At 38.6% G+C, this 27,205-nt stretch overlaps 1 protein-coding gene across 1 annotated transcript; it reads right to left on the bottom strand.

Moving 5' to 3' along the window:
• Positions 1 to 5,471: 5,471 nt before the first annotated feature.
• Positions 5,472 to 18,817, bottom strand: LOC114355094 (putative uncharacterized protein DDB_G0292292). The gene is made up of 9 exons (XM_028307756.1): positions 18,581 to 18,817; positions 17,747 to 17,914; positions 17,009 to 17,108; positions 14,363 to 14,485; positions 13,462 to 13,557; positions 12,791 to 12,911; positions 10,191 to 11,888; positions 7,142 to 7,219; positions 5,472 to 5,585 (listed from the first exon to the last, which is right to left on the bottom strand). Exons 1-9 carry the CDS (start codon positions 18,727 to 18,729, stop codon positions 5,554 to 5,556), a joined length of 2,565 nt encoding a protein of 854 aa, XP_028163557.1. The 5' UTR covers positions 18,730 to 18,817; the 3' UTR covers positions 5,472 to 5,553.
• Between the last annotated feature and the right edge of the window lie 8,388 nt (positions 18,818 to 27,205).

The raw sequence follows: 27,205 nt of genomic DNA, 5'->3' as shown, positions 1-27,205 counted from the left end.
TTAAAAGATGGATATATTTTATGCTATTGCAGACTTTTTTAGAACTTTTAAAGTGGAACAATCCTGTCATTCATGACTTTTGCGAAACTTTAACCAATTACGCAGCGGCAGCTCTCAAAAGGAAAAAAAACGATTTTGAAACATTCTTCATTAGTGCTCCGCTCCTATTGGTCTTAGCGTGATGATATACAAGTATAGCCTAAAGCCTTCCGGGATAAACGGGTTATCCAACACAAAAATAACATTTCAAATCGGACCAGTAGTTCCTATTAGCGCGTTCAACCAACCAAACAAACACACTCTTCAGCTTTATAATATTAGTGTGAACCTCTAGTGCCAACAGTTTCCAAGCAAAACCTCGGACGGACAGACAGACACACAGAGGGACATAACGAAACTATAAGGACTTCTTTGTCAGGACTACGGAACCCTAAAAAGCGCCTTCATTTTATGTCATGACTTTAAACAAACTACATCCACGAAGTACCAAGAAGAAACATAAACTGTGTTTCAAGTGCATCGTGAAGAAACACAATCGCCTGTTGTACCGAGCGAAAAAGCGGCAAGTACGATTATAATCACCGTCAGTTGCTACACGTGATGAAAAACCGACAACTTACGAACTCAACAAGTCGCGGGCTAGTGGCCTAATTCACGTATTTTGACACAGTCAAAATCTCGCTGACGTTCAGAAGTCGTCCCATTGAAAAACAGCGTAATCACATCACAAGGGTCATTTCGATAGAACGATTACTTACTCGATAGGATCGCAACTCAGCGATTTGTTGTCGTTGAAGTTTTGTTACGTGAATAAGGCTACAAATTTACTCAACCCGCTGCACTGCTCAAGTTTCGATCGAAGCCATAGCAGTGACTGCAGATATAGAGGATATGTTCCTATGTGTTAAGATCACTGAGAAAGATCAGAGAGCACAACTATTCTTTTGGAGAGAGACAGAGAACGACAACCTTTTTTATGCTCCTGTACCTATACATATGTAATTTACACCATTATAAATTGTCACTTACACGGGACTATTCCCACCTCTCGTTCCCACCACTGCAACTCCTGTATAGCCAGGATCTACAGCTTGACCGCCACAAAAACCCAACCAATGAAGGTCAAGTTTGTCCCGGGGGAAAGTTAAACTGTCATTGGACCCGCAACGAAATTAATCAGAAGAACATAGGAGGAGTTCGAAATTGTCACTTAGTAAGCAACAAATACTTTGAATTTGAAACGACACCTTTGTGATGGACTCAATTATATTCGGTGCCACATCTTCGCCTTCGCAATCTTCCAGCTAGAGTGGATTCCTCTCAATACAGGTTACTTAAACTTAAAGAGAGGAATTCCCCAACAGCTTGTAACATTCGTACTAACTGTCAATAAAATATTTTTCATTTATTATCTTCGTGCTGAACAAGAACGCCGGCATGTTCAAAGGTACCCGGAAGCAGTTGAAACCATACAGAAACATCATTACATGGATAATTATATCGACAGCACGGACGACGTAAACATTGCACTGAAGCTCATCGCAGAATCGTGGCTTCATCGCCACGGTAACTTCAACATCAGAGGTGGTCGAATAACAACGAACTAAGCTCGCACACTCACTGCGGGCGCCCGTCGCACATTCGCAACAGGAATATAATTACGCGCGAGCGATATGGATGGGTAGCTTGGGGTCATTGGACGAAATTCTTCGTGCTCAGCGACCGAACTTTACTAGAGAAACTGCCAAGCGTTATTCCTGAGACTGAGAGTGTCAGTTTGTCAAAACTTGGAGGAGAAACCGATCGAACCCTTGGCTTCATGTGGATAAGGGGGCGTCCATAAATTACGTGAGACAATTTTGGCTATTTTTCAACCCCCCCGCCCCCCTTGGTGAGATTTGGTGAGATTTTGCCTGACCCCCTCCCCCACCCCCAAATCTCACGTGATATTAAAAAAAATCCGAAATTTAATAGTTTTGGAGTAATATATAACTGAGAAACATTTTTTTGTGTGCTTTAACGTTGTTTCTAACGAGTGCATCAAAAAGATCTATAAAGTTTAAGATTTTAGTTCTTGAAAGTATCTGCTAGGGACGCTGTACAATCATCATACATTTAAATGTCATTTTTTACGCAGTCGCTAGCGGATGACGATTGTGTAAAGTCGCACTAAGCCCACTGATTACGAATAGATCCAGAAAAACACGTGTAGTGACAGCGGTTAGTACTAGGGTCACATTGTTTTTTTACAGAAGTACCTAGTCTAATTGTTCCTTTCTACAAAATCACTAATAATCTAGCAAAATCGATTTTGATAAAAAAAGAACTTGTTTTATAATTTTCTTAATTTCGTCATTTATTCTGCATTTTAGTATTCACACATGCAGACGGAAGCATTTTTAGTTGTATTTGTTTAGACTGTATAGAATAAAATGACATTATCATCATACAAATATCATTTTTATGATTTTCATAGCAATGTCTTATTGTTAGAAGTTATACCTTATAGTTAGAAGTAAATAAATTAATACTTATACATTTTTATATTTTACTTGGAAGAAGATATGACTCTAACAACACTTATGTACACTTTATTTGAATAAATCGCCAAATATACCACCGCGGAGACCCCAATCGCGTCTCTGCGTGCCATTGAATCGTATGAGCGTATGGATTTTTTGCGTTATTTTTCACAATTTCCATTTTTAAAAATTACCTATCGATAGCTTACTTTATTCTGATGAATAAATGTCATTACAAGTTTTTCTCTAAAACTGATAATTTGGCTAGAAAAAAATATTTTCTATCCACGCAGTACGCCGGCAGCGTTCGGATCGGATATAATGACGTCATCGTCCCCGCGCCGGGCGTTCAGTGAACTTTTTTAGTAATTTGGCCATAACTTCGTCAATTTTTGTCGTAAACCAAAAATTTTTGCACTGTGTATTAAGGATTTCTTAGCCCTATAAATCTGCATTCACAGCTAAAAATCGAAATGATCCTCATTACGCGCGAGCAATAAGGTTGGGTAGCTTGGGGTCATTGGACAAAATTCTACGTGCTCGGCGACCGGGCCTTAGATCGGACGCGCCGAGTGGATGAAACGATCTATTTATCCGTGCACGTGGTGTTTTCGGTGCGCGTGGTATTTTCTGTCGGCGTACTGCAGGTTTTTAATCTTTGTAGATACTTTACTTATTGTTATTTAGCTACCATTATTTTCTTGATAAAAAAATGTTGACTGCTCAAATGCAACTTTTCTCAATAGACTAAAAATACCACATTCTCAAAATACCACAAAAATAAATCATCAGCAGTCAGTTATGGAATGTATTTATTTATTTTTTGAAAGTTTGCTATTGGTCAAAATAGTTTATATTTCAGTAGTTTTGATTGAGTAACTAAAAAAGCCCTGTATCTATCTATACTAATTTTATAAATGCGAAAGTAACTCTGTCTCGCTTTCACGCCTAAACCACTGAACCGATTTTGATGATAGTTTCAAGTCCCGGGAAAGGACATAGGATAGTTTTTATCCCGGTTTTTGAAACAGGGACGCGCGCGATAATGGTTTGATGTGACAGACAAAATTCCACGCGGGCGAAGCCGCGGGCGGAAAGAAGTAATTAAAACATAATAAGACTGTTACTTAGGTAGGTACATGATTAACTTTAATCAAATAAATTAAAAAGATATTTGTATCCACTGTGTTTCGTTAAGGTTCTCGTGCCGATGTAAAATATAATAAAAACCTCTGTCACGAGTCATGACTTGACCACAGAGAAAGGTCATAGCAGACTTCAACTCTGAAAGGGATCAACACCGATCGCCTTTCGCACGCTGTCAACCGCGAGGCGTTTACGTTACGGTGCGGATAAGTGTGCGTTTCAGTATGGAGTTTCATACAAAGAATAATGACCGCCTCGAGTTGATACGGTTACGATCCCATTCCGGGCTGATAAGTGAGCGACGTACTTCAATAGAGCTATTTAAGAAAAATACGTTTTAGTGTTCAATCTTTTATTTTGATAGTAACAATTTAATGGATTCAAAAATGGGTAAAACACTTCCAAAAATATCTCATACATAATTACATACCGGTCTTTGTGGAAATCCTTGGGGGAGGCCTTTGTCCAGCAGTGGACGTCTTTCGGCTGAAACGAACGAACGAATTACATACACAATAACATTTCATACATATTATAGTCTGGTCTGTGAGCACGTAGAATTTTGTCCAATGACCCCAAGCTACCCATCCTTATCGCTGTCGCGACTGTGCGACCGCAGTGAGTGTGCGAGCGCGACAGCAACATAATTACGCGCGAGCGATAAGGATGGGTAGCTTGGGGTCATTGGACAAAATTCTACGTGCTCACAGACCGGGCTTAGTTTGCGCAACGAAAGTTGAGGCCATGAACACAAGCTAAGATTCATAAAGTTACTATACCTAGCGGAATAAAGCAACAAAGGATTGAGCGAGCGAGATGTCACTAAAGTAACACTGTGTGATAAAAAGAGATACGTGATGTGACGTAACACAACTGTTAGCACTCATTGGCACGGTGAAAGTTTAGCTCTGACATTTTTTTCAGATTTTATCGTGGGTGTATAGGAGAAGCCAGATTCTGAAATAGTAAATGGCAAAAATCGGAACGGAACTATAGTTTTTTTTTCTCTATAGTAGCACCCTCCTGTCAATGTCATATAATGATCGCTGATGTCACTTTTCGTATTCACGTTTTTATTAATCGCCCGATTTCGTTTTTATGCGTATTTAATCGTTACTTCCGCGGTATTCACCTACGTATTACCTATTTTGAAGTTTGACTTATTCGGATGACAGTGATTAAACGTCAAATGACATATCGCTGAGTTGCGATCCTATCGAGTAGTCGTTCTATCGAAATGACACGTGAATACGGATTCTGGACAGTTAAAGAAATCTTTGCTTATGTTGATCGCCTCAACACTCGTTGCGCCAACTATATGTTACGGTTAATGTGATAAATTGAAAATTATTAATAATAACCGGTTATTATGAGTAATTACCGACAGTCGCGTTAAAGTGATAAATGAATCACATTTAACAGTGATTATTTAATAATTCAAGCTCAGTACTAACAAATTTCATAAAAGAGAACAACATCTTGTGTACGTGCTCGTGTACAGCGAAACTTTTGAACGTTTTGATATCATATATTAATATAAATTGGCATAATGAGTTTGGAGTGTTTCTTGCATAATATTAGTTTTCCATGATGCCTATAACATAATGTTTAGATTGAAAGTGAAAAATAGGTTAAGGTGCGGCGGGGGTGGCCCTTGGGCCACCCCTAAGCCGCCTATTTAGTTTTATACACACATCAATGACCTCATATTAATCACATTTACCAAATCATTCGGTAATTATGAATAATAACCGGCGATTATTCATAATTTTCACATTTATCACTTTGGCCGTAACATATTATACACAAATTAACATTAACATTTAATTATTAAGATCAACTTAAATTAAATTAACAATTCATGTCATTTCATCACACATTTAAACTAAGTTTTGGGTGCCGGTTTCTTCAGGAGCCCTGGAATAAAAAAATAAATATTTTTATTACTGAAGTCTGAACAAGACCCATATCACAGTTTATACAGGGTGTTAGGTAAATGCGTATATGAGCCGACACTAGCCTATGTTAACATATGCATATAAATAAATGGTATGGTGAAGTCAAAAAATTGATATCTTCATTTGAATTATTTAAATTTTCATACAAATAGGATTTTATAAAATTTATTTTGTATGAAAATTGAAAAAAATAAAATGATGATATCAAATTTTTGACTTCACCATACTATTTATATGCATTTAACATGGGCTAGTGTCGGCTCATATACCCATCTACCTAACACCCTGTATATGAGCTACTGTGCCTATATTATTACCTGAGGTATGGAAACGGCACGGGAGGGTGTTTTTGTGACGTCAAACGTCAGCGAGACTTCAGATGTACTTCAGACTTAGAAAGAAGAAAGAAAGAAAACAACTTTATTTTGGCAACAACAGATTCAGGCAACAAAGACTGCACAAAAAAAATAAAATTAAATTGCCAAAAATGGTCACCCACTCAGTAACATCAGTTTGGCCCTAAGGTTGACTGGCAGAAAATGCCCAAAGGCATTAAGTCCGCCTTATGTACACCGTTCTATGTGCATATAAGTTTTAAATAAATAAATAAATAAATAACATCTTGACAGTGTGACTAGGGTTGCCAGGCGTCCGGGTAAAGCCGGACATAGTTAGGCTTTTTGATTGCGTGTCCGGCCAAAATAACCGATGTCCGGCCTGTCCGGCTTTTGTAAGGCTTTTTATTTGGCTGCCGCGCCAGGCGAAAGTCGAGCCACAGAATAAGGCACGCATGCATCAGGACGTTAGGCAACCGATGATGATAGTACTCACTCGTGAGCTCACTAGTTGACTCACACGTGAGTCGCATGTCCGGCTTTTAGGGTAAAATGTTCGGCCAAATGAAGCACAGAGTCCGGCTTTTGTGTTTTTGGACCTGGCAACCCTAAGTGTGACTGCCAAGACACTGATTTTCAGTGGGTGCCTTTTATGCAGCGTTATACAACAAAAAAAAAGAGAAGATAAAAATAAAAACCATAATTCAATAAATTAATCAATAATAAAAATTTAAATTAAAAAAGAACAAAATACATAATGAATAAAATGAAAACATAACAATATTAATAACACTGTCAAAAACAAAAACCATGACTTGACTCTGTCCCATCAATTATGTTGTTACGTCACCCCTCCGGGGCCGCCCCATACGTCAGGCACTGACTCCGTTATGCGCCAGAACTTTTTTTTATCCACAACGAGGAAGCTCTTGGCCTGAGGAACTGGCTATCTTACCTCAACTGCCGGAACACAACAATGCTGTTAACATTGTTGTTATGGCGACAGACTTAGGTAAGATGGTGGTAGCTAGCCAGGCGGACTTAGAACAAGCCCTACCACCAACCAAACCGAACAGAAAAATCAGCCCCCACTGGGAATCGAACCCGGGACCTCTGCGTCTGAAGCAGGTGGTCTTACCACTAGACCACAGAGGCGGTTAAAACCTGTTGTACAACTTACTTGGTATACTCGTGGTTTTCTGGATCGTCTTCATTTTGTTCATATCCGAGCTGTTTTTGAACTTTGAAGGTATTTTTCCTGTAAATAAGAAAGCATAATAAATTATTATTTGTTGCAATTTACGAATGCGAGTGAGCTTTACATGTGTGGTGGCTCGCTACTGGTCGTTTTTCAAGTTTTGACAGACTTTACACTATCGTTATGTGCATGTAAATGTACACACACAAGTAAACACTCGCCTTCGTGTGTTGCAAGAACTATAAAAGCATAGCAATTTACAAATAGGTTCTGAATGATTGATGATGTTATAAATGTAGTCTTTCTGCGACAGACCGAAATTCAAAAGCTAATAAGAAAAAGATTTGTATTTTTGTAACTAATAAACTTTGCATGGGGGTTCCTTTTAGAACGTAGGTGCTCACTAAGACGGGATTTTGCAAAATTCAACCCCTAAGGGGGTAAAACGGGATTTCAATCAAATTTCATTTCAATTCAATTCAAATTGTTTTTGTAATTTAATAAAATGGAATAACGTTTGAAAATTATAATTTGAAAATTATAAATAACTTGAAAAAATCGAACTGCCTAAGGCGGGAATTGAACCCACGACCTTCCGCTTGCCGGGCGACTGCTCTTCCAACTGAGCTACTTAGACACTGGATGAACCCGTCGAAATTTTCAAGTGTAATACGCTGTTACAGCCAGCGTTTGTTTCATCAATGTTAAGTATACCTACCCTACATCTAACAGAAATATTGTTGCAAATATTTAACTGTCAGTTAAGATGAAACAGCTCTTTTACATAGTTATTAAATTTTTAGCGTTTGGAGTCGCATCTCAAACTAATTTGAAAATTATAAATAACTTGAAAAAATCGAACTGCCTAAGGCGGGAATCGACGGGTTCATCCAGTGTCTAAGTAGCTCAGTTGGAAGAGCAGTCGCCCGGCAAGCGGAAGGTCGTGGGTTCAATTCCCGCCTTAGGCAGTTCGATTTTTTCAAGTTATTTATAATTTTCAAATTAGTTTGAGATGCGACTCCAAACGCTAAAAATTTAATAACTATGGAATAACGTTTTTTTTCTCCGTATAATACTGACCATTTAAGACTAACTAAATGTTATTTAAAATTATTTTTAAGGTAAATACTAACCCTCTCTCTGATGTTTTGCTGTGCCCAGTGGCGGATTAACGTATAAGCACTACAAGCACGTGCTTGGGGCCCCTGTTCTCCAGGGGCCTCCATCCTCTGCTGGCGCGCCAGCAGAGCATGGAATTGGAGGCGTTTCATTTCATACCTACATTTTATCGAGATTTAGCCTATGTTACTCGTGAGTAATGTAGCTTTCAAATGGTGAAAGAATTTTTAAAAACGGTCCACAGTTTTTGAGCCTATTCATTACAACCAAACAAACAAAGTTTTCCTCTTTATAATATTAGTGTAGATAAAGTAAAGTGCGTTTTCCCAAATATACAAGTGGCGTTTAAAGAAAGAAAGAAAGAAAAATTTATTACGATGAACATCACTTATACATGACAGAGAATGTACACAGAAAAAAAGACAGAAATGGCACATAAATATTACAAGGAAATAAAAAGTGATCTGAGCAGTGAGCAGTGCTATCCTGTCGCAACAGCGATGCCCATCGCAATGGGACCCCACTCAGCATATGCCGTGGCCCACGGTGGGGAAGGCCACGACGCTGGTTTTCAGTGGGCCCCATGCCGAGTGGAAGTCACGGACACTAACCTAAACTGCATATCAACAAGACCGTTTAAATATAAATATATAACAATAATAATGTCTTTATGTGTTCCTTTTCTTTCTGTTCTTTTTATGTGGTGTGCAATAAAGAGTATTTATTATTATATTATTATTATTATAATGTGCAAACATTTGTTGAATAAACATAATTATAGTAAGTAAATTAAACATGCTACATAATAAAATAATACCCGTATTAAAATAATAATAATTGTGTATATGTGTGATAGGTTTGGNATAAAGCCAGCCAGCAGTGGGCCACGTGCGTTCCTCTCTCCATACCCAAATTGCCCCACTTTCAGCTCATTATCGCTTCGTCTACCCAGCTTCGCGTTGAAGTCCACCATCACACGGATCACACGGCAGAGCTTCTGAAAGCAGGCGGAACGCCGGTACTAAAGGCTCTTCAGAGGCTGTTCGATTCCGTCATACTTGAGGGAAAAACGCCTACGGCATGGCACAGAAGTGTGGTGATACTTTTTTTCAAAAAAGGTGACAAAACCTTGTTGAAAAATTATAGACCCATCTCACTTCTGAGCCATGTCTACAAGATGTTTTCGAGAGTCATCACGAATCGTCTCGCACGCAGGCTCGACGACTTCCAGCCTCCCGAACAAGCCGGTTTCCGAAAAGGCTTTAGTACCATAGACCACATACATACTCTACGGCAGATTATACAGAAGACCGAGGAGTATAATCAGCCACTTTGTCTGGCGTTTGTGGACTATGAAAAAGCCTTCGACTCGATCGAGACCTGGGCAGTGCTAACTGCAGTCTCTCCAACGGTATATATTTATAAATGTATTAAAATAAACATGCGATGTGAAAAAAGAAGAGAAACAAAAGAAGTGTGCTAGTGTAAGACTATCATTGTGTTTGCGTTTAGAATCTTTCACAGCTTAATGATTACTAACTGCTCTGCTGAACGATCCTTCTCACAACTAAAAAGGTTAAAAAAAAAACCCGCAAAGAACAAAAATCCGTCCAGACAAGCTTAATTCTTTAGCATTAATGTGTATTGAGGCAGACATACTTCGTCGGATAAATTTCGACGATGTAATCTCGGAGTTTGCTGATTTAAGCAATAGAGGGCCTACACAGGCTCTGTGCTTAAGGCCTCGGATACTCTTAATCCGCCACTGGCTGTGCCCTTGCAGGGCGTCACATGTATACCTACCTCTATTTTGCAACAACATATAAATTGTAATGTGACATGCAATAAACGTTTTGAATTTGAATTTGTACACGAACGAAGTCGCGGGCGGCCGCTAGTATGAAATACTTACTGGGGCTTATTCTTAGAGGGTTCTTCTTCAACATTGCTTCCGATCTGGGCGACAGCTTCTTTTGTGGTATTTTAGATTTCTTGTCGCTATTTTGCTTGTCAATATTCCCCAAAACTTTGGTGTTGCCAGTGTGAGTTTTCAAACCGCCCGGAATAAATTTCGATTTGAATTTTGGTTCTGTTTTTGAGTTTGGCACCTTTTTGTTGTCTATGATTTTTTTATTTTTCTCGGAGCTATCCACGTTTGGTTTTTTAGCGCTGGCAACACCGTCTATTTTATCGACAAGGTTGCTCTTTCTTTTGACAGAGCTCTTTCGATTTTCGACAACTTTCTCTAACGTATTTTCTATGTTAATGTCTGAAGGTACGTTTTTAACCGAGTTTTTTGGATTTTGTAACACTTTTTTAGCATCCTGATTAGTATTCTTTGTCATTTTATCATTTTGAGCTTTATTCTGATTGTTTACGGTATCTTTTTTAACGTCACTCTTAGTTTTTTTTATATTTTCATTTGTATTCTTTAAATTAACGCCCTCTTTCACTGGTTTCACTGGAGCTTTAGTTTTATTTGGTTCTTTATTGACAGTGGCAACACTTTTAACGTTTTTAGGTACAGCTTTGTTTGTTTCTTTATCTTGTTCGTTATTTTGTTTTTTAGCACTAGCCACACCTTTGACATTGGCTTCTTTCTCTGGTTTATTTGATTTCTTTCCTTGTTCATTAGTAGCATTTTTATTCTTGACACTTGCAACACTTTTAGGTTTGTCCCCTTTTTCGGTGTTAAATTTATCTTTCACGTTATTTATCTCAGCATTTTTAGTGTCAGCTTTGGTTTTGTTAGTCCCACTTTTGACTTTTTCATTTTTTTCCGTCGATTTTTCTTTATTGTCAGATTTGGTCGTTTTATTCGTCTTTTTTGGGTTTGCAACAGTTTTTTGATCATTTTTATCATCTTTTTTGGCAGATTGCGCTGCTTTTGTAACTTTTTCTTTAACCTGTTTTTGCTTTTCAGTATTTTTTTCACTGTCAGCATTTTGTATGTTTTTTGACTGAGCAGCTTCTTCTGGTTTGTCACTATTTTCATTAGATTTCTGTACTACAGAGTTTAGAATGTCAGCATTATTTGTTTCTTTGCCAACCTTTTTTGCTATTTCTTTCTTATTTTGGACTTTTTTCACTTCACCTTTTTTATTGCTGGCAACACTAGCTCTGTCTACTGGTTTTGCATTAGAATTTGAATTGTTATCGTCACTTTTATCCTTATTTACAGCATCTTTAGCACCATTTTCGCTTAAACCACTTTGCGCACCCAAATCTGTTTTCAATTTCTTAACACTTTCCATATTCTCGTCACTATTCCCCCTTTTAAGCTTCTCCTTTCGATTGTCAGCTATATTTTCTTTGCCTTTGAGTTTGGTTTTCTTCGGCAAAGACTTTGGTGGAGCCATCAGTTCTGTTTCTTTCTTTTTTTTCATCCCAGGGTCGTCTGGTTCTTGGTCTAGGGTCGTTCTTCGTGATCTGAAGGACTGGTTGTTCTCTGGGTCTGATGACATGCTCTCATACAACTCCTGGGTGGGTCCCTGGGCTTCCAAACAGGTGGATATGATCTTGGATAGCAGCAAAGTACGCTCGTCGGTCTCAAGAGATGGGTCTGAGAGTTGTCTGTGCGCTTGCGTTATGATCTTTATGTAGGATTCGTCTGGAACAAGAAAATTAATTCTTTAGCCATGAGAAAGCTCTTGGCATGCATATCTCCTGATAGAAAGTGCTGACTAGGCTAAGTGGCTTTGCCTAGAATCCTCAACCACTGAGGAACTGGCTATCCTCTAAATGCCGGAACACAAGGACTGAGAGGGGCAGGCCCACTAGGTGGACCGACGATCTGGCGAAGATCAGGTCTCTTTCAGATTTGTATTGTTTGTCAATGTTTCCACTTTCATATCTCACGCACTGACTTAATTAAACGCTAGACGTTATAGCACAATTAGTTATAGTTTGAGTATAAACCACAGACAAGGGAGCGTGGCCGGTGTCGCAGCAATATGCCCAAAAACAGAACACATTGCCCCTGACAGCAATGATGACAGCATTGACGTCATAATGTAAACAACTTACATTGCTTGCGTAGTACTAAACATTATTCGAACGTTGAGTACTGATACCGCAGTGGGTAATGAGCACATATTTTGATTACTTTGTGTGTGTGAATTTCTAATGCGACACTAAGTTTCGAACTCAGCGCATTAGTTGGCATCTCTCTATAATCTATGGTATAAAACAGTGGTTCTTAACCGGTGGTCCGCGGACCACTGGTGGTCCCTGGAAACATTAATTAATTAATTAATTTAAAACTTATATGCACATAGAACGGTGTACATAAGGCGGACTTAATGCCTTTCGTGTTGTGCCTAATGTGTTTCAAAACATTCCACGTGGTCCACGAAGTACACTTGCACACCTTGGTCAAAACCACTTTTAACAGATTTTTGCAGTCAAACTGGTTTTGACCGATTATGAGGTGGTCCCTGACAAGAAAGAAATTTGGTAAAATGGTCCCTCATGACTTAAAGGTTAAGAACCACTGGTATAAAACATACTGACCCATATATTCCAAATCGAACTTCATGCGGTGGTGGAAGGGCGCGATGGGTGACCACTTGTTCTGCAGCGTCCACGAGACTTCCAGCAAGTTGGCACACTTCAGGATGTAACCTCCTTCTTGCTGCAACAAGCACAATAATAGGCTAGTTTCTAGCGGTGGGCGATTATGAGATATACTAACGAAATCATTCGATTATGAAAATGTCTCGAGATATCTCGATTATAACAGTTAAAACCCGGTCTGCGAGCAAGTAGAATTTCGTCCAATGACCCCAAGCAGCTACCCATTCTTATCGCTCGCGCGTAATGAGGGTTATCGTTTTAGCGCTCACCAGTTAGCGCCACTGTAGAGTAAGGTCCTGTCACTTGCTAGTAGCGAAGACAGTGGCGCCAACTGGTGAGCGCGAAAGTGGTAGGAGGACTATCGCATTTGCACTCATCAAGATGGCGCCACTGTAGAGTAAAGTCCTGTCAATCGCCAGGGGTGCCAACTGTTAAGTATAAAAACGATAGCCCTCATTATGTTGGTGTCGCGCTCGCACACTCACTGCGGGCGCGCGTCGCACAGTCGCGACAGCAATATAATTACGCGCGAGCGATAAGGATGGGTAGCTTGGGGTCATTGGACGAAATTCTACGTGCTCACGGACCGGGCTTTAGTAATAACTTACCATGGGCTCCATGTAAAGGGAATTCGCGTATTTGTCGGCCAGCCGCGCGAGCGTGGTGCGCCGCGAGCGTTGCGCCGCCGCGTAGCTTTTCAGGACCTGGCACAAATAAATGTGGAAATAGAAATCATTACACAAATATAAATATCTTTGGTAGCAGGGAAGCGCTGGACGCAGGCCGCTACCAATCGATCAACATGGAAAGCATTAAGGGAGGCCTATGTCCAGCAGTGGATGTCCAATGGCTGAAATGATGTTGATGATGATGAAATATCTTTGCACAATTTCACACAGCGCTTTTACCCCAAAGTAAGCAATTAATATTGACTTTATTTTATACTATGTCGGCCGATTGGTGTAGTGGTTCTAAAACGGTAGTTACTATGCCGAGAGGTCCCGGGTTCGATTCCCGGCCGGGCAGAAATTGAAATGATGAATTTTAATTTCTGTGACGGGTTTGGGTGTTACTATGTATAATATGTAGAGTTATGCGCTTACTAACACATTTTGCGATTCATTTGTGTATTATAAAGGGTGTTGATTTCAAACCTCACTATATTTATTTAGGTGACCTATTATAACTTATATAAACGCATTATCCACCAAAAAAAAATTACAAACCGAAAGTGGAATTTTTCGCGAATATTTTCCGTGCGTTTACACTGCGGCACCATCGAGCTACGCGAATCGCTCGCTTATTATGTTGGATAGCCTACTGAAGAAAGCCACGTAACTACCTACAGTGTAGGATAGGTATTTTTCTTTGACTAAGTTAAAGTTCGTTTAAATTTTTTTTCGAATTCAATTTTTTACTGATTTGTTATCAAAATAAGCTATTAATCAACTCCCTCAATATGGCGAGGATTTAAATTAACACCCTGATTAATATTTTTTATTTAATTACCTCGACGGCGTCGCTAGGCCGCATCACGGCGGGTAGCACGCTCCTGCCAAGCTCGCCCTCGTGGGCAGACTTCACGGGAGCCACGCGTAACCCGCGGTAGGACAGCTGGCCGAACTGACGGCTCTGGAAGATACACATTTTTTTTATCCACAACGAAGAAGCTCTTGGCCTGTATCTCACCTGATGGTAAGTGACGCTCAGGCCGAAGGTGACCCAACCACGGAGGAACTGGCTTTCAATACTCAATACTCAATACTCAAATCTTTATTGCATTTCACTTTCGTTCCTCCGTGGTTGAGTCACCTTCGTCACTTACTCTTGCCCTTACTCTAACTGCTGGAACACAACAATGCTGTTAACATTGTTGTTATGACGACAGACTTTGGTAAGATGGTGGTAGCTAGCCAGGCGGACTTAGAACAAGCCCTACCACCAACCAAACCGATCAGAAAAATCTGCCCCCACTGGGAATCGAACCCGGGACCTCTGCGTCTGAAGCAGGTGGTCTTACCACTAGAACACAGAGGCAAAGCATAGATCAGGGGTCTCCAAACTTTGAAGTCTTGGGGCCATAATAATTTTTTCGGTATGCTGTAAGAGCCATAACAATTTTAATTTTTCTGCCCACCTATGCAAACATAGGCTTAGTGTTAAGCTGTCGCGGGCCGGATTGATGGCAGTGGCGGGCCAGATATGGCCCGCGGGCCGTAGTTTGGAGACCCCTGGCATAGACTAATAAAACCTAGATAGATAGTAAGTACACGAAAAGTGAGGCAATTTTTAGCGTACCATTCTGGTCCACTTGAAACTTTAATAACAAAGAAATAGTGTAGATAATAATCTTTTTACTTTCGAAAAAATCGCCTTAATTTGAACATTTTTAGCAACGTTTTGACAGTAAAGACATAATAAACTAAGAGCTGGTGAACGCCAGACCTACGTAATTTTATAAAAGCTGAAAGTTTGTCATCGTATGCTCCCAATATAGGTTAGAATGTTGGTGCATCATGAAGTTTGGGTCATCGTGGCTTTGGCAAGTACCCTCAAAAGATTGGCAAGGATTTGGAACTGTCAAAACTGTCTGGCTGATGAGGAAACAACTTCTAATCATTGCCCAAATACTTACTAATACCAGGCCTGTTCATCTACGAGAATTTACATCGAAAACAAAACACGCACGATGGCCCACCTACAGGATACTATTCGACAAGGCCTCACATACGAGCGAACATTGACTCACGCACGCGTATTCTTGTGTATGATGGAAGAAAATAAAGAAAACGGTGTACTAAATACTGTGCAGTATTTAACTGCCTAAATAATAATAAAAACACAGAATGTACTTTTTTAAGTTGCCTCAAGACACTGAGAGGTAAATAAGTAGTTAATATTATTCATGATAATTCATGTATTTCCTCCGCCATTTTCCGCAGTTTGGCATCTCACGTCACATCATTTTACCGAAGTCAGCCCTATAGCTTCGGCGCAGTGCCGATCACTGACGTTTGTCAACAAAATGGTGCTTGACTCTTGAGACAGGCTAAAATTACACCATATTGTTATTGACATTGAGCATACATTTTTTTAAATACCTTTGCGAAGTAAAACTTCTGTACGTAGTACTTATTATTATTCTATGGTATAAGTACCAGATTTTATTTATGACAAAATTCAATTTTATTGAAACATTGTGTTACAGATCTGGCGCATATCTGAGTCAATGCCTGACGTATTTATTTGTATTTGTGAGTTTACATCAAACTCACTAGTGAGCGCGTTTAAAAAATTTCATCAACAGCCCTTTACAGTCCACTGCTGGACTATGAGCCTCCTCCACTATAGTGGAGGGTTTTGCCATAATACCCACGCTTGGCAGGCGGGCTGGAGATCGCAGTTTACAAGATTGGTGTTTTTCAGAGAGCGCTGCTGCCCATTCTCTGTTTGATGTGTAGTCCCTAAGTCGCCTCTTACGACACCCGCGGGAAGAGTAGGGGTTGGTGACAAATGTATTCTACTCTGCCGTCACCACACGGCTAGAAAAAAATTATGAAAATTTTAGTTTTTGAACGTTTACTGCTAGGGGCGCTGTACAAACCATCATACATTAAATGTCATTTTTGACGCGCTCACGTATGATGAAAACTCACACTCAGCCCTCAGAAGATGCTCTGACTGCGCCAGAGGTGGAATTGTGTAAAGCAATCGTAATCATTTGACAGTTCATAACATACGATAAAGTCAGTTAAACAAAGCGTTTCAGAATAATCGTACGTTATGAACTGTCAAATTATTACGATTGCTTTACACAATAGGCTAGTTTCCTAAAAAAAACTTTTTAGTCCGTCATGTTTAATATCAAAAAATATTGGACACGTATATTTTTATTTGTCAATCTAACAAATAATTACATAGTTATGGTGCGTTGAAGTTCTGCACGACGTCACAACGTGCGGCACTTTTATGCAAGCATTGACGTCACGGACCTCTTCTTATGAACTTTGGCGCGCTTTATCTCTTTAAATTTTCATTACTTTGAAAAAATGAAAAATACGTGTAGAGTATTTTTGGATAAGTTAACTGACGGACTAATTAAAACTCTTGCTTTTTGACCCAGGAAACATCCCTAATAAACCGCTGTATACCAACCGGCTGGTGCACGAAGAACGTAATGGAGAAAGGCACCAGGTCCACGCGACACTCCGCCGTCACCTCGCGCCACAGCCCCGGCTCTGTCACCGGAGGCTCCCTGGAAACACCATGTGAAGAAAAGTTTAATAATTTTATACCGCCTGCTTTTTTTCAGTTTGGCCCTAAGGTTGACTTGAGGAAAATGCGAAAAGGCATTAAGTACACTGCTCTATGTGCATACAAGTTTGAAATAAATCTATATCTATAAAAGCGAAAGGTCACTGACTGACTGACTCACTCCTTCATTTAATTATTTGTTTATTAAGACTAGGCGCAGACCACAATTTTTAGTTGGTTGATAGTTGTGCCCCATTTTAAATTGTATGAAGAATCGGCCAAATCGAATCGAATTTATTTATTGTATGTAGCTAAAACTATGTTTTGTGGAAATAAAAGATTTTTATTTATCTATTTATTACATCCGTTCATTAGTGCCCATTACTTAGCTTAGCTCAGGACTAGAGGTGCAGCGTAAAATATCCATGGACATTTATTTAAGAATAAGAATAAGAAAAACTTTATTTGACACAAAAAGAAAATAAAAAACAGAACAGAGGGACGCTGGTTTTCAGCGGGCGCCTCTCCAACCAACATTTTAAATAAAAAAAAAAAAAACATTGACAAGAGGGCGCCACTATCTCACCACACCAATTTTTTGCCATACAAATATTTTTTTTATTATTTATTCATTCTTACCCAATAATCTCCGGCTCGTCCACCAACATATTCACTTCAGACTGCAGCACCTGCACGCTGGTCAGCTCCTGCGTGGCCTGTAGGCACGTCCGCTGCATCGCCTGCTGCTGCTTCAAGTGGGCCATCGACGGACCGTTGTCTATGGTGAGCGAGAACTCCTCTTCTGAACTGAAATGGGTGGTATTTTTTTTTATGTGACGAGGCAAAAGAGCAGTCGGATCACCTGATGGTTAGTGATTACTGTCGCCCATAGACACCCGCAGACCCAGGGGCGTTACAGGTGCGTTAAAAAATATATTTATACTTATTTTCTCTGCAATGGGTAGTCAATTTGGGTAAGGATGCCCATCAGTGGCTCAAATTAATTGTGAATTTAGGTGTTTTTTGTCTTTTAGTTTGATTTTATTTATTTCAAATAAACTTTGTATCTTTGACTCGTTCACATAGCTTGTTTGAAATATAAAAATCAAAGAAAAAAGGTACTAAAATCACAATTAATTTTCAGCCAATGTCTCAAGGGTTAAGTAACCCAGATTGACGGTATCACAGTAAAATTTATTTTTCATGGCTCCAATGTTAGGAATGGGAGAAAATCTAACTAAAGGTTACTGGAAAATCGGAGGATAACGTCTGATAATAGCCGTTTGATACTAGAAGAGCTTATGATTACTAAAAGGCAGTGGTATTATTTCTTTAGCTGTAATGGAGCAAATTTTAATGCTTGAAGTTTTTATTGTTTTTCGGTAACTTTTTGGGATACTGATAGCTGTATTGGTATAAATAGATACTAGTGATCTTTATCGTTGAGTAAATTAACAACAAAATGCCTTTTACCTGTCGGAATCTTCCACAGATGTGTTTTTCGCGCACTTAAAAGCAACTTCATTAATTCTCTTTTCATAATACTTAATTTCCTGTAAAATCTTCGCCTTGTAGGCTAACAGTTCCTTTTTCTTTGTGCTCATAGTTTCACTTGCCGGCATTGTGGTGAAAAATCATGAAAATCTCACAAAATAAAAATAAATTCACACAACAACAACACAAGCCAACGAATTTGTTTGAAATTTCAAAATCAATGTTGCCCAGTCTCTGCTAAATAAAATATACTACTAAAACTAATCATTCAATCACATTATCTTACAAATAGGTACATTAAGCGAATAGAAAAAAAGATTATTATTTCATAAATCGCCTCACTTTGAGCGCGTAAAAATGTGATAGTGATTTTGCGTAAAAATAGTTTGGCATAGAAATAATGGCAAAAAAAAAAGGTTTCACACAAACTGCAAAAATCATAAAATTCTACTACAGCCATAAGTTTAATTTCTACAGGCAACATTCTATTTCGTGTGTTTTGTTACACGCAGTTAGCGTTTGAATATTGTTATTATTTAAACAACTACAATCAAGATAGATTCAATAATCAATAATCTTCCTTATAATTTCCTTTATACTGTTTAAATAATAGTTTTTTATTTATTTCTTTAGTAATTAAGTAACTGTAAATAAATGTAAATGACATGTACAAAAATTGTACACATGTTCTGTCATACAAGCCGTCAGTCTACTGTCATTAATGTCAAACATTAATAAAAACTGTAGCATCGGTCGTCTTAATTTTAATGTTGCAAAAACATTCTAATTACAAGCAATAATGTGAAATAAACGCGTGCAATACTATTAATTAGCGAGTTATACAGACATTCCTTCAAAATAGTGCGTAAGCAACAAGATTCTTATAAGAATTACACGTTACCACTCGCATAACACAATTAAATTTAATAATTACTGTAAACATGACATCTCGGGATCATAGTTCAAGTTTCCGTGTGTGATGCGGGCTTATACCGACTCTTAATACGGTTAAGTGTGTTTACAAAACATTAAATGGTTGTTTTAAGGCGTTGAGTTCTCGTCGAGGAATTTTGGCACCATGGGCCAGACCGGCAGTGCTATGCCCGGTAAGTGCTGTTAATTACCTCTAAACTTGTACTAATGAAGTCTAATAAGGTTCTAATAAGAAATTTTATCAGTTTTGTAGTTCTGAGTAACATAACCTCCTTCCTGTATGCATTCCATTCATGCTCTATTTCATTATTGATATTTCATACTTTAATGAAACTGTACGTTTTACAGTTTTCTACTTAATTTAGAACCTTTTTAGATACTTATTAAGCACTAACACAAAGCTGTGAATTGTTTTTATGTAACTTTCAGGAGTGTTTGAATTTTTATAAAACATGAAGACATTTATGCAGTAACAAAAATGTATTCTGTGAAATTAATACCATTGTTATAACTTAAATCAAGAGATTAGTGAAGATAAGAAGTACAGAAGTTTTTGAAAACAATATTCAAATAAATGATTTGTCATTGAAACTGATAAATGGAAAGAAAATCTATTTGGCACTAAAGGTTTTTGTTATTTTTTATCATATCATAAAATATCTATGTAAATATGACTTCATCATCATCATCATCATTTCAGCCACAGGACGTCCACTGCTGAACATAGGCCTCCCCCAATGACTTCCACATCGCACGGTTGGTAGCGGCCTGCATCCAGCGCCTCGCGCTACCTTTATCAGGTCGTTGGTCCACAAATATGACTTGACAATATTTTATTAAAAATTTAAATATGTTAATTGCATGATGAATATTGTATTACCTCCCCAACCCGTCTGGCCAGCGTGGGGAGTGTAGGCTAAATCCTCCATTTGCCTCTGGTCAATTAGAGAGGGTGGGCTCCTGCAGCGGAGACTGAATGACCTGATGGATGAATCAGTGGCGTAGCTTGGGGGGGGCAGGGGGGGCCATGGCCCCGGGCGGCATGTGAAAGGGGGCGGCGGATAAGAAAAAAAACATTGCATGAAAAAAAAAGGTCGACTATGTCTACGTTGAGACTAACAAATCTAGCTAAGTATACTGGTAATTGAAAATGAGATACAATTTGATATCGACGATTGTGTAAAAGATTTTGCTTTGAAAAAAGCACGAAGAGTGCATTTTTAATCTATTTTTTTAAGTAATAGTAACAAAAATATTTAAGGAGCTTACTTACCCCTCTAAAACTTGCGCCACAGATAATCTTTCGTGATTTCTCTTGTTACAAAGCGAAATAAAAAAGTGGTTTGTAAATAGTTAAAGCCATATCTAAGCTACCGTTTTAAAACGGTGTATTTATTATATTCTGCAAGTTCGAAATTCAAATTAGCTAAAATGGTAACTTTTAGCAGTAATTAAATCTGTAACTTGCTGCAAATAAATATTTTTTCTTTCTTTCTTTCTTTCTTTCAAATATCTAATGAATTCAAACAAATTATTTTAAAAATAGCTTCGATACATATTATACATTTTTCAAACCACTTTTTTAATTTCGGTCTATAACAAAAGTAATCAAGAAAAAATATGGTGGCGCTGGTTAGCTAGGGTACAACCCTTAATAATATTAAGCACATATGTTATTCCTTCTAAGTTCAACGAGCACTATTAGTCCAGTAGAATTAGATTTTAAATCGGAAATAATTCCTACAAAAGATTTTATTGCTTTAATGGCTTCATTGGTTGCCCATTAAGACTCTCCTAGGTTTTCGACTTCGACGGAGTTGTGTTTAAGTGGTGGGGCCCCCGAAAGGGGCGCTTTTTAGGTTTTCCGGTTATACCGCATAAAGGACTTACCCTATAGAAAAGTGGTCTTCCTGACGGTTGAAGGGCATTTAATCTTGCATTAAATAAGACCAAATTCATATGTTTTGGACAAACCGTTCTCGTGCAAATGTTCGGCAAAGTAGAAAATATGTGTATAATTAATGACCCTCTCCACGTCCAATAGCTCGTCACCCGTAGGCTCCCAACCCTTGTAAAGGGTCGGCTTAACCAGCTTATCCCTGTTAAGGCTCACGAGTTGGATTCGCTTATCCTTGTTCGTCCCAGACGTTCCTTAACTGCGGTTGCTGCACCTCTTCCTGGCACTCTCCTGAACGACTTTGTGTTACCTAATGTGGCTGCCCCTCTTCCTTGTACCGTCCTGTACGATTGCATTGCTTAGCCATATGCCTGGTTCGACGCCACAAAATCAACTTCATACGCGCGAAAATAGTTTAAATACTATTTTCCGTTCTTGCAACATGTTTCTTTACTGCTTCGCCTCTATTAGTCGTAGAGTGATTGTATATATTCTATAGCCTTTCTCAATTTATGAGCTATTCAACACAAAAATAATTATTTCAATCAAACTAGTAATTCTTGAGATTAGCGCGTTCAAACAAACAAACAAAAAACTCTTCAGCGTTTTAATATGAACTTGTTGTTGTTGATTTTTGGCGTCGAACCTTAGACCAGGCATACGGCTAGGCAACGTAGTCATGCAGGAGGATACAAGGAAGAGGGGCAGCCACAGTAGGTAACACAGAGTCGTTCAGGTGAGTGCCAGGAAGAGGTGCAGCAACCGCAGTTAAGGAACGGCTGGGGGTAACGAGCCATTGGCCGTGGAGAGGGTCATTAATTATACACATATTTTCTACTTTGCCGAACATTTGCACGAGAACGGTTTGTTCAAAACATATGAATTTGGTCTTATTTAATGCAGGATTAAATGTCCTTCAACCGTCAGGAAAACCACTTTTCGATAGGGTAAGTCCTTTACGCGGTATAACCGGAATACCGAAAAAGCGCCCCTTTCGGGGGCCCCCACCACTTAAGCACAACTCCGTCGAAGTCGAAAACCTAGGAGAGTCTTTATGGGCAACTAATGAAGCCATTAAAGCACTAAAATCTTTAGTAGGAATTATTTCTGATTTAATTCATTTTTGTGTTTAATTCTACTGGCCTATATACATATACAAATATTTACTCTCAATTGACAAATAAATACTTTAATACTTGTTATTATTGTTTATTGTTATACACCTAGTGTTTCAGAAAATCAAACTTCCTGTGGGTTTCAAGCAATTGCTTCTCTTTAATGTATTTTCCTTCTGAAGCAGTGCGTGGTAGTTTATTTTGACTTTCAACAAATAAGGTGAATAGTGTACCTGAAGTTCATTCAATATAATATTTAAACTTTAAAATATTTACAATTAAAATAAAGGGCGGCGGATTTCCGGACGGCCCCGGGCGGCGAAAAGCCACGCTACGCCACTGGGATGAATACAGCAGCTTGTAAAATGTGCAGATGACGGCATGTCGAAATAAACACTGTGATAGCTTATTTTTTTTTTTAGAAATGTTATTTTACAGCATAAATGTGTTGTCTACTGTAGAATAATAATATAATAATAAATACTCTTTATTGTTCTACCTTGTGTACCTACCTTGGTACAAACAACTAGGCGGCCTTATCGCTATGAAGCAATCTCTTCCAGACAACCTATGGAGAGGACAGTTACTTTTGTTAGAATTTGTTTTCCAAGACTACATATTGATATTTATAATTATAAAACTGGGAGTGTTAGTAAATAAATATGAGTCAAATTAGATAAAAATGATGATAACATTTTATGTTGATTGAATATTAAAAAGCTTTTTTATTCTGTTTGCTTCTTTACAAAATTACTTCCTAGTCTATTTCAAGTTTATATTGACATTATACATACTAGGTGTTTTTTTATTGTTGATGAAACAAAAGATTCAAATAATAATAACCATTCTCAAAAAAATATGTAGGTATATTCACATCCCCATACTGAGTACTGATTGCTGATGATTGATGACTGATGATAATTTGTACATGTTTGTAAATGTTTTTTTTATACATATTTGAACTTTGGTCCCTTGGAAAAAGTTGTTGCATTTGAGCAGTTGAATCAATCTTTTTTGTTTGATCAAGTATAAAAATAGTTCAATAAAAAAAATAAAAACGGGAAATATTATTCAAACTATTTTGACGTGTACGAAGTCGCGGGCACAACTAGTTCTCTGTTATTTATATTGCAATAGATTTGCAGACAGGCTATCAAGATAACAGGGATTTATATCCAATATCCAATCTGAGTCATCCACAAATAGTAAGTGATATTTATATCTCGTTTTAGATATTGATAGCACAGATTTCTTGAATATTTAAGTCTAGCTTCTGCCCACGGCTTCGCCCGCGTGAAATTTTATCTGTCATGTCACAGTAAGGTTCAGTCAAACCAACGCGATCACACGCGATCAGCCGGCGTGCAGCGATGGCGATCAATGCCTGATCGCTGCACGCCGGCTGATCGCGGACGTTTTGTCGGCGTGATTAATATACATACCTTTACAAAATCACAGCTCTGTAGTGCCAATAGTTTCCAAGCAAAACCTCGGACAGACAGACAGACAGACATATCGAAACTATAAGGGTTCCTTGTCAGGACTACGGAACCCTAAAAAAGGACTTTCGACCATTTTTCGACTGGTTTGCGATTATAATGTGCACTTTGTCTAGACCCACTGCATGACTAGTAAAGGGTGCCCAAAACATTACCTTCTGGAAGCAGAAGGCTATTTCTCACTAAAGTGGAGTGGCATCGTGCTCAGATGGTTGTATTTGCTCTTCTCTGTTCATCCGTATTCACTGAAGCTGAGCGGAGACAAGACGTGTAAATTATGTAATTCTACACTATAACTATTCCCCAAGGATCGGCAGTTCAAACCCCGTCGTTTCGACTATTGAGGTAAAAAAATGAACCCACTAACACTGGAGAAAATGACAGGAGAATAAAGGACGGAGCACACCTATCAACCCGGAAACGGATCGTAACCGAATCAACTTGAGGCGGTCAATATTCATTCTTTGTATGAAACTCCGTACTGCAACGCACACTTATCCGCACCGTAACGTAAACGCCTCGCCTCGTGAAGAAAGACGTTACGGTGTTGGTTGATAAGTGACGTCTATTAGATATTTGTGCAATACAAATTGCAAATATTATTTTTAAAAAGAAGCACGTCTCGCCCTCTGCCTTGGTGGAAAAAGGGCGTATGACTAGTCTAGCCCACCGCGAATTTGCTCGCCTTCTTCGTTTCAACTAAATGACGTCCACTGCTAGATAAAGGCCTCCCCAAATGCCTTCCAAATGACCGTCCTACGCTGCCCGGATCCAGGTACTTCCCGCGACCTTCATCAGATCTAGTTAGCTGCCTACCCACCCACACTACGTCGTCGAACTATGTGCCCCGCCCAGTGCCTCTTAATTTTAGCAATTCTGCGGGCTATGGTTTGGTTTTCCCGCGGATCTCCTCATTTCTAATTCGATCGCGCAGGAATGCTCGCCATCGCCTATGTACTGAAACAAAACAAAAGTTTGGTCTCACGAACTGTTTTCGTGAAACTAATCAACAAACGATCCGTCAATTGAGACATCGGGAAATCATTGTGACAAATTAGTCCGATCTTGAGCAAAAAATTGATATCGTACTACAAATAAATCACTCGATTTGATGAATGCCCACAATCTGTCATTGATATACGTAATGACCATACAGGAAAAATCTCAGTTCAGAGCCCCGATTACGGTAACTTTTAACGTCTACAATCCAGACGCGTTTCTGATGCGTTTCTGATTCTGCAATACGATTGGTCAAAACAGCTGACGTGCGCTGTTGAACGACCAATCGTATCGCAGAATCGAGAAGCGTGTCTGGATTGTTGACGTTAAAAATTACCGTAATCGGGGCTCAGATTTGGTATTAAAGGATTAATGGCGGCCGTGATTTTGGTGCGAAACGCGTTTCGTTGCACGTGACCGAAAAGGTTTTATTTGAAAAAAAAAAATGCGCTCGGTTTTTTTTTATTTATTTATTTTTTTAGTGGCTTGAGTGTAAATGCGCTCGGTCCTTTATTCAATTAATTTTTTTTTAGTGGCGTGAGTGATAAATGCGCTAGGTTCTTTTTTTATTTTTTTAGTGACTTTTTAACCGTTTAAAAATGCCTAAATTAAAATATAACAGCGCATACCTGCAAAAATATGAAAAATCGATCATGATTAAATGCAACAATACAAATGCGGTTAAATGCAGCGAATTGAAGACAAAAAGCAAGGAGAATGTTAGTTGTGGTGAGTACAAAGTCTAAACTATTTAAAAAAAAATAGAAAACCTCCGGCTTAACAGATAAAAAACCTATTTCAATAAATTTTTTTATTGAAATAGCCGTATATTAGCTAAAAAAACTTCCGCCTGAACAGATTTGGATGCAATTCTGCTTACAGTTTATCAACGTACCTACACAAACATTTTTGATAATATCCAGAAAAATTGTGTCAGGTGAGAAGTCAAGTCGCTCGGCATGCTAAAATCAAAATCAAAATTATCTTTATTTATGTAGACTAATTAAATTAGTACTTACAAATCGTCAAATGCTCTTCACATGTCTAATTCTTTTTTGCCCTACCAGCACTTCGAGACAAACATTTAGCAAGTGCTAAGACAAACTCAGTCACAACTGTCTGCCGGTTCAAAAATCGTGGTTTCCATTCCCAGTTGAAGCAATCATTTCGTCATTCGTTCGGTCGTTTAAGCCGAATGACGTCCACTGCTGGAAAAAGGCCTCTGCCAGGGATTTCCGCAACGATCGCATCAAGGTTCTTCCAGCGACCTTTACCAGATCGTCAGTCCACCTAGTGGGGGGCCTGCCTATTTCATCATCCACTGTCCTATTATTATGCCATGCCCTATTTAGGACCAGGAAACACGATTAATTGGACATTTCCTTCTCAAATGTTTGGCGTTATGTGGAATTGGGTCAAATCTTGCATATTATTATTATCACTACATAGTATAAAACAAAGTCGCTTTTGCTGTCTGTCCCTATGTATGCTTAGATCTTAAAACTACGCAACGGATTTTGATGCGGTTTTCTTTAATAATTTTCTTGAATGGAGGAAGGTTTTTTTATGATATAAAACATGCTTAATATAGAAGAGAAAAGCCGAGAAATTCGTGACCCTTGTATTATTTTATAGCACACTTGTATGTTTATGACAAATTACTTAAAAGTGTGACGAATCTACTTTGTGGCAAATTGACAATAACCCCTTAGGGCTCCGCCGTAAAAAGACAACAGACGGCCTAGTGTGAGTTTACATCAAACGCGCTCACTAGCATTGAGTTATAATGTACTACGTACTAGAGAAGACATGTCAACTAGACTGTTTCTGGCACGTAAATAGGTCCACGGACCGAAATTCAATTAGTATGTGCTCAGCGGTTGCTGTGACAACACGCTTGAGTGCAGTTTTGTTTTTTGAAATTTGCCATCCTATAGACGAAAATACTGTTCAAATAACTCCAGATACATATTAAGTAAAAATCAAGGAATGACTTTTTACCATTAAGTTGTACATTTATGCACTTTAAAACACTAATTTAATTTTAATTTGTTAATTACAAGGCGTCACCGCGGCGGCAGCCATTTTACGAAAACTTCAAAGAATAAAAATCGCAGACTTGACACTGACGCATAAATTAGTATACGAAAGGAAGGTAAAA

The sequence above is a fragment of the Ostrinia furnacalis genome, unplaced genomic scaffold (assembly GCF_004193835.3).
Source record: "Ostrinia furnacalis isolate ACB-3 unplaced genomic scaffold, ASM419383v2 OfSCF2340, whole genome shotgun sequence".
NCBI lineage: Eukaryota > Metazoa > Arthropoda > Insecta > Lepidoptera > Crambidae > Ostrinia > Ostrinia furnacalis.
This window is presented reverse-complemented; position numbering and strand designations above follow the sequence as displayed.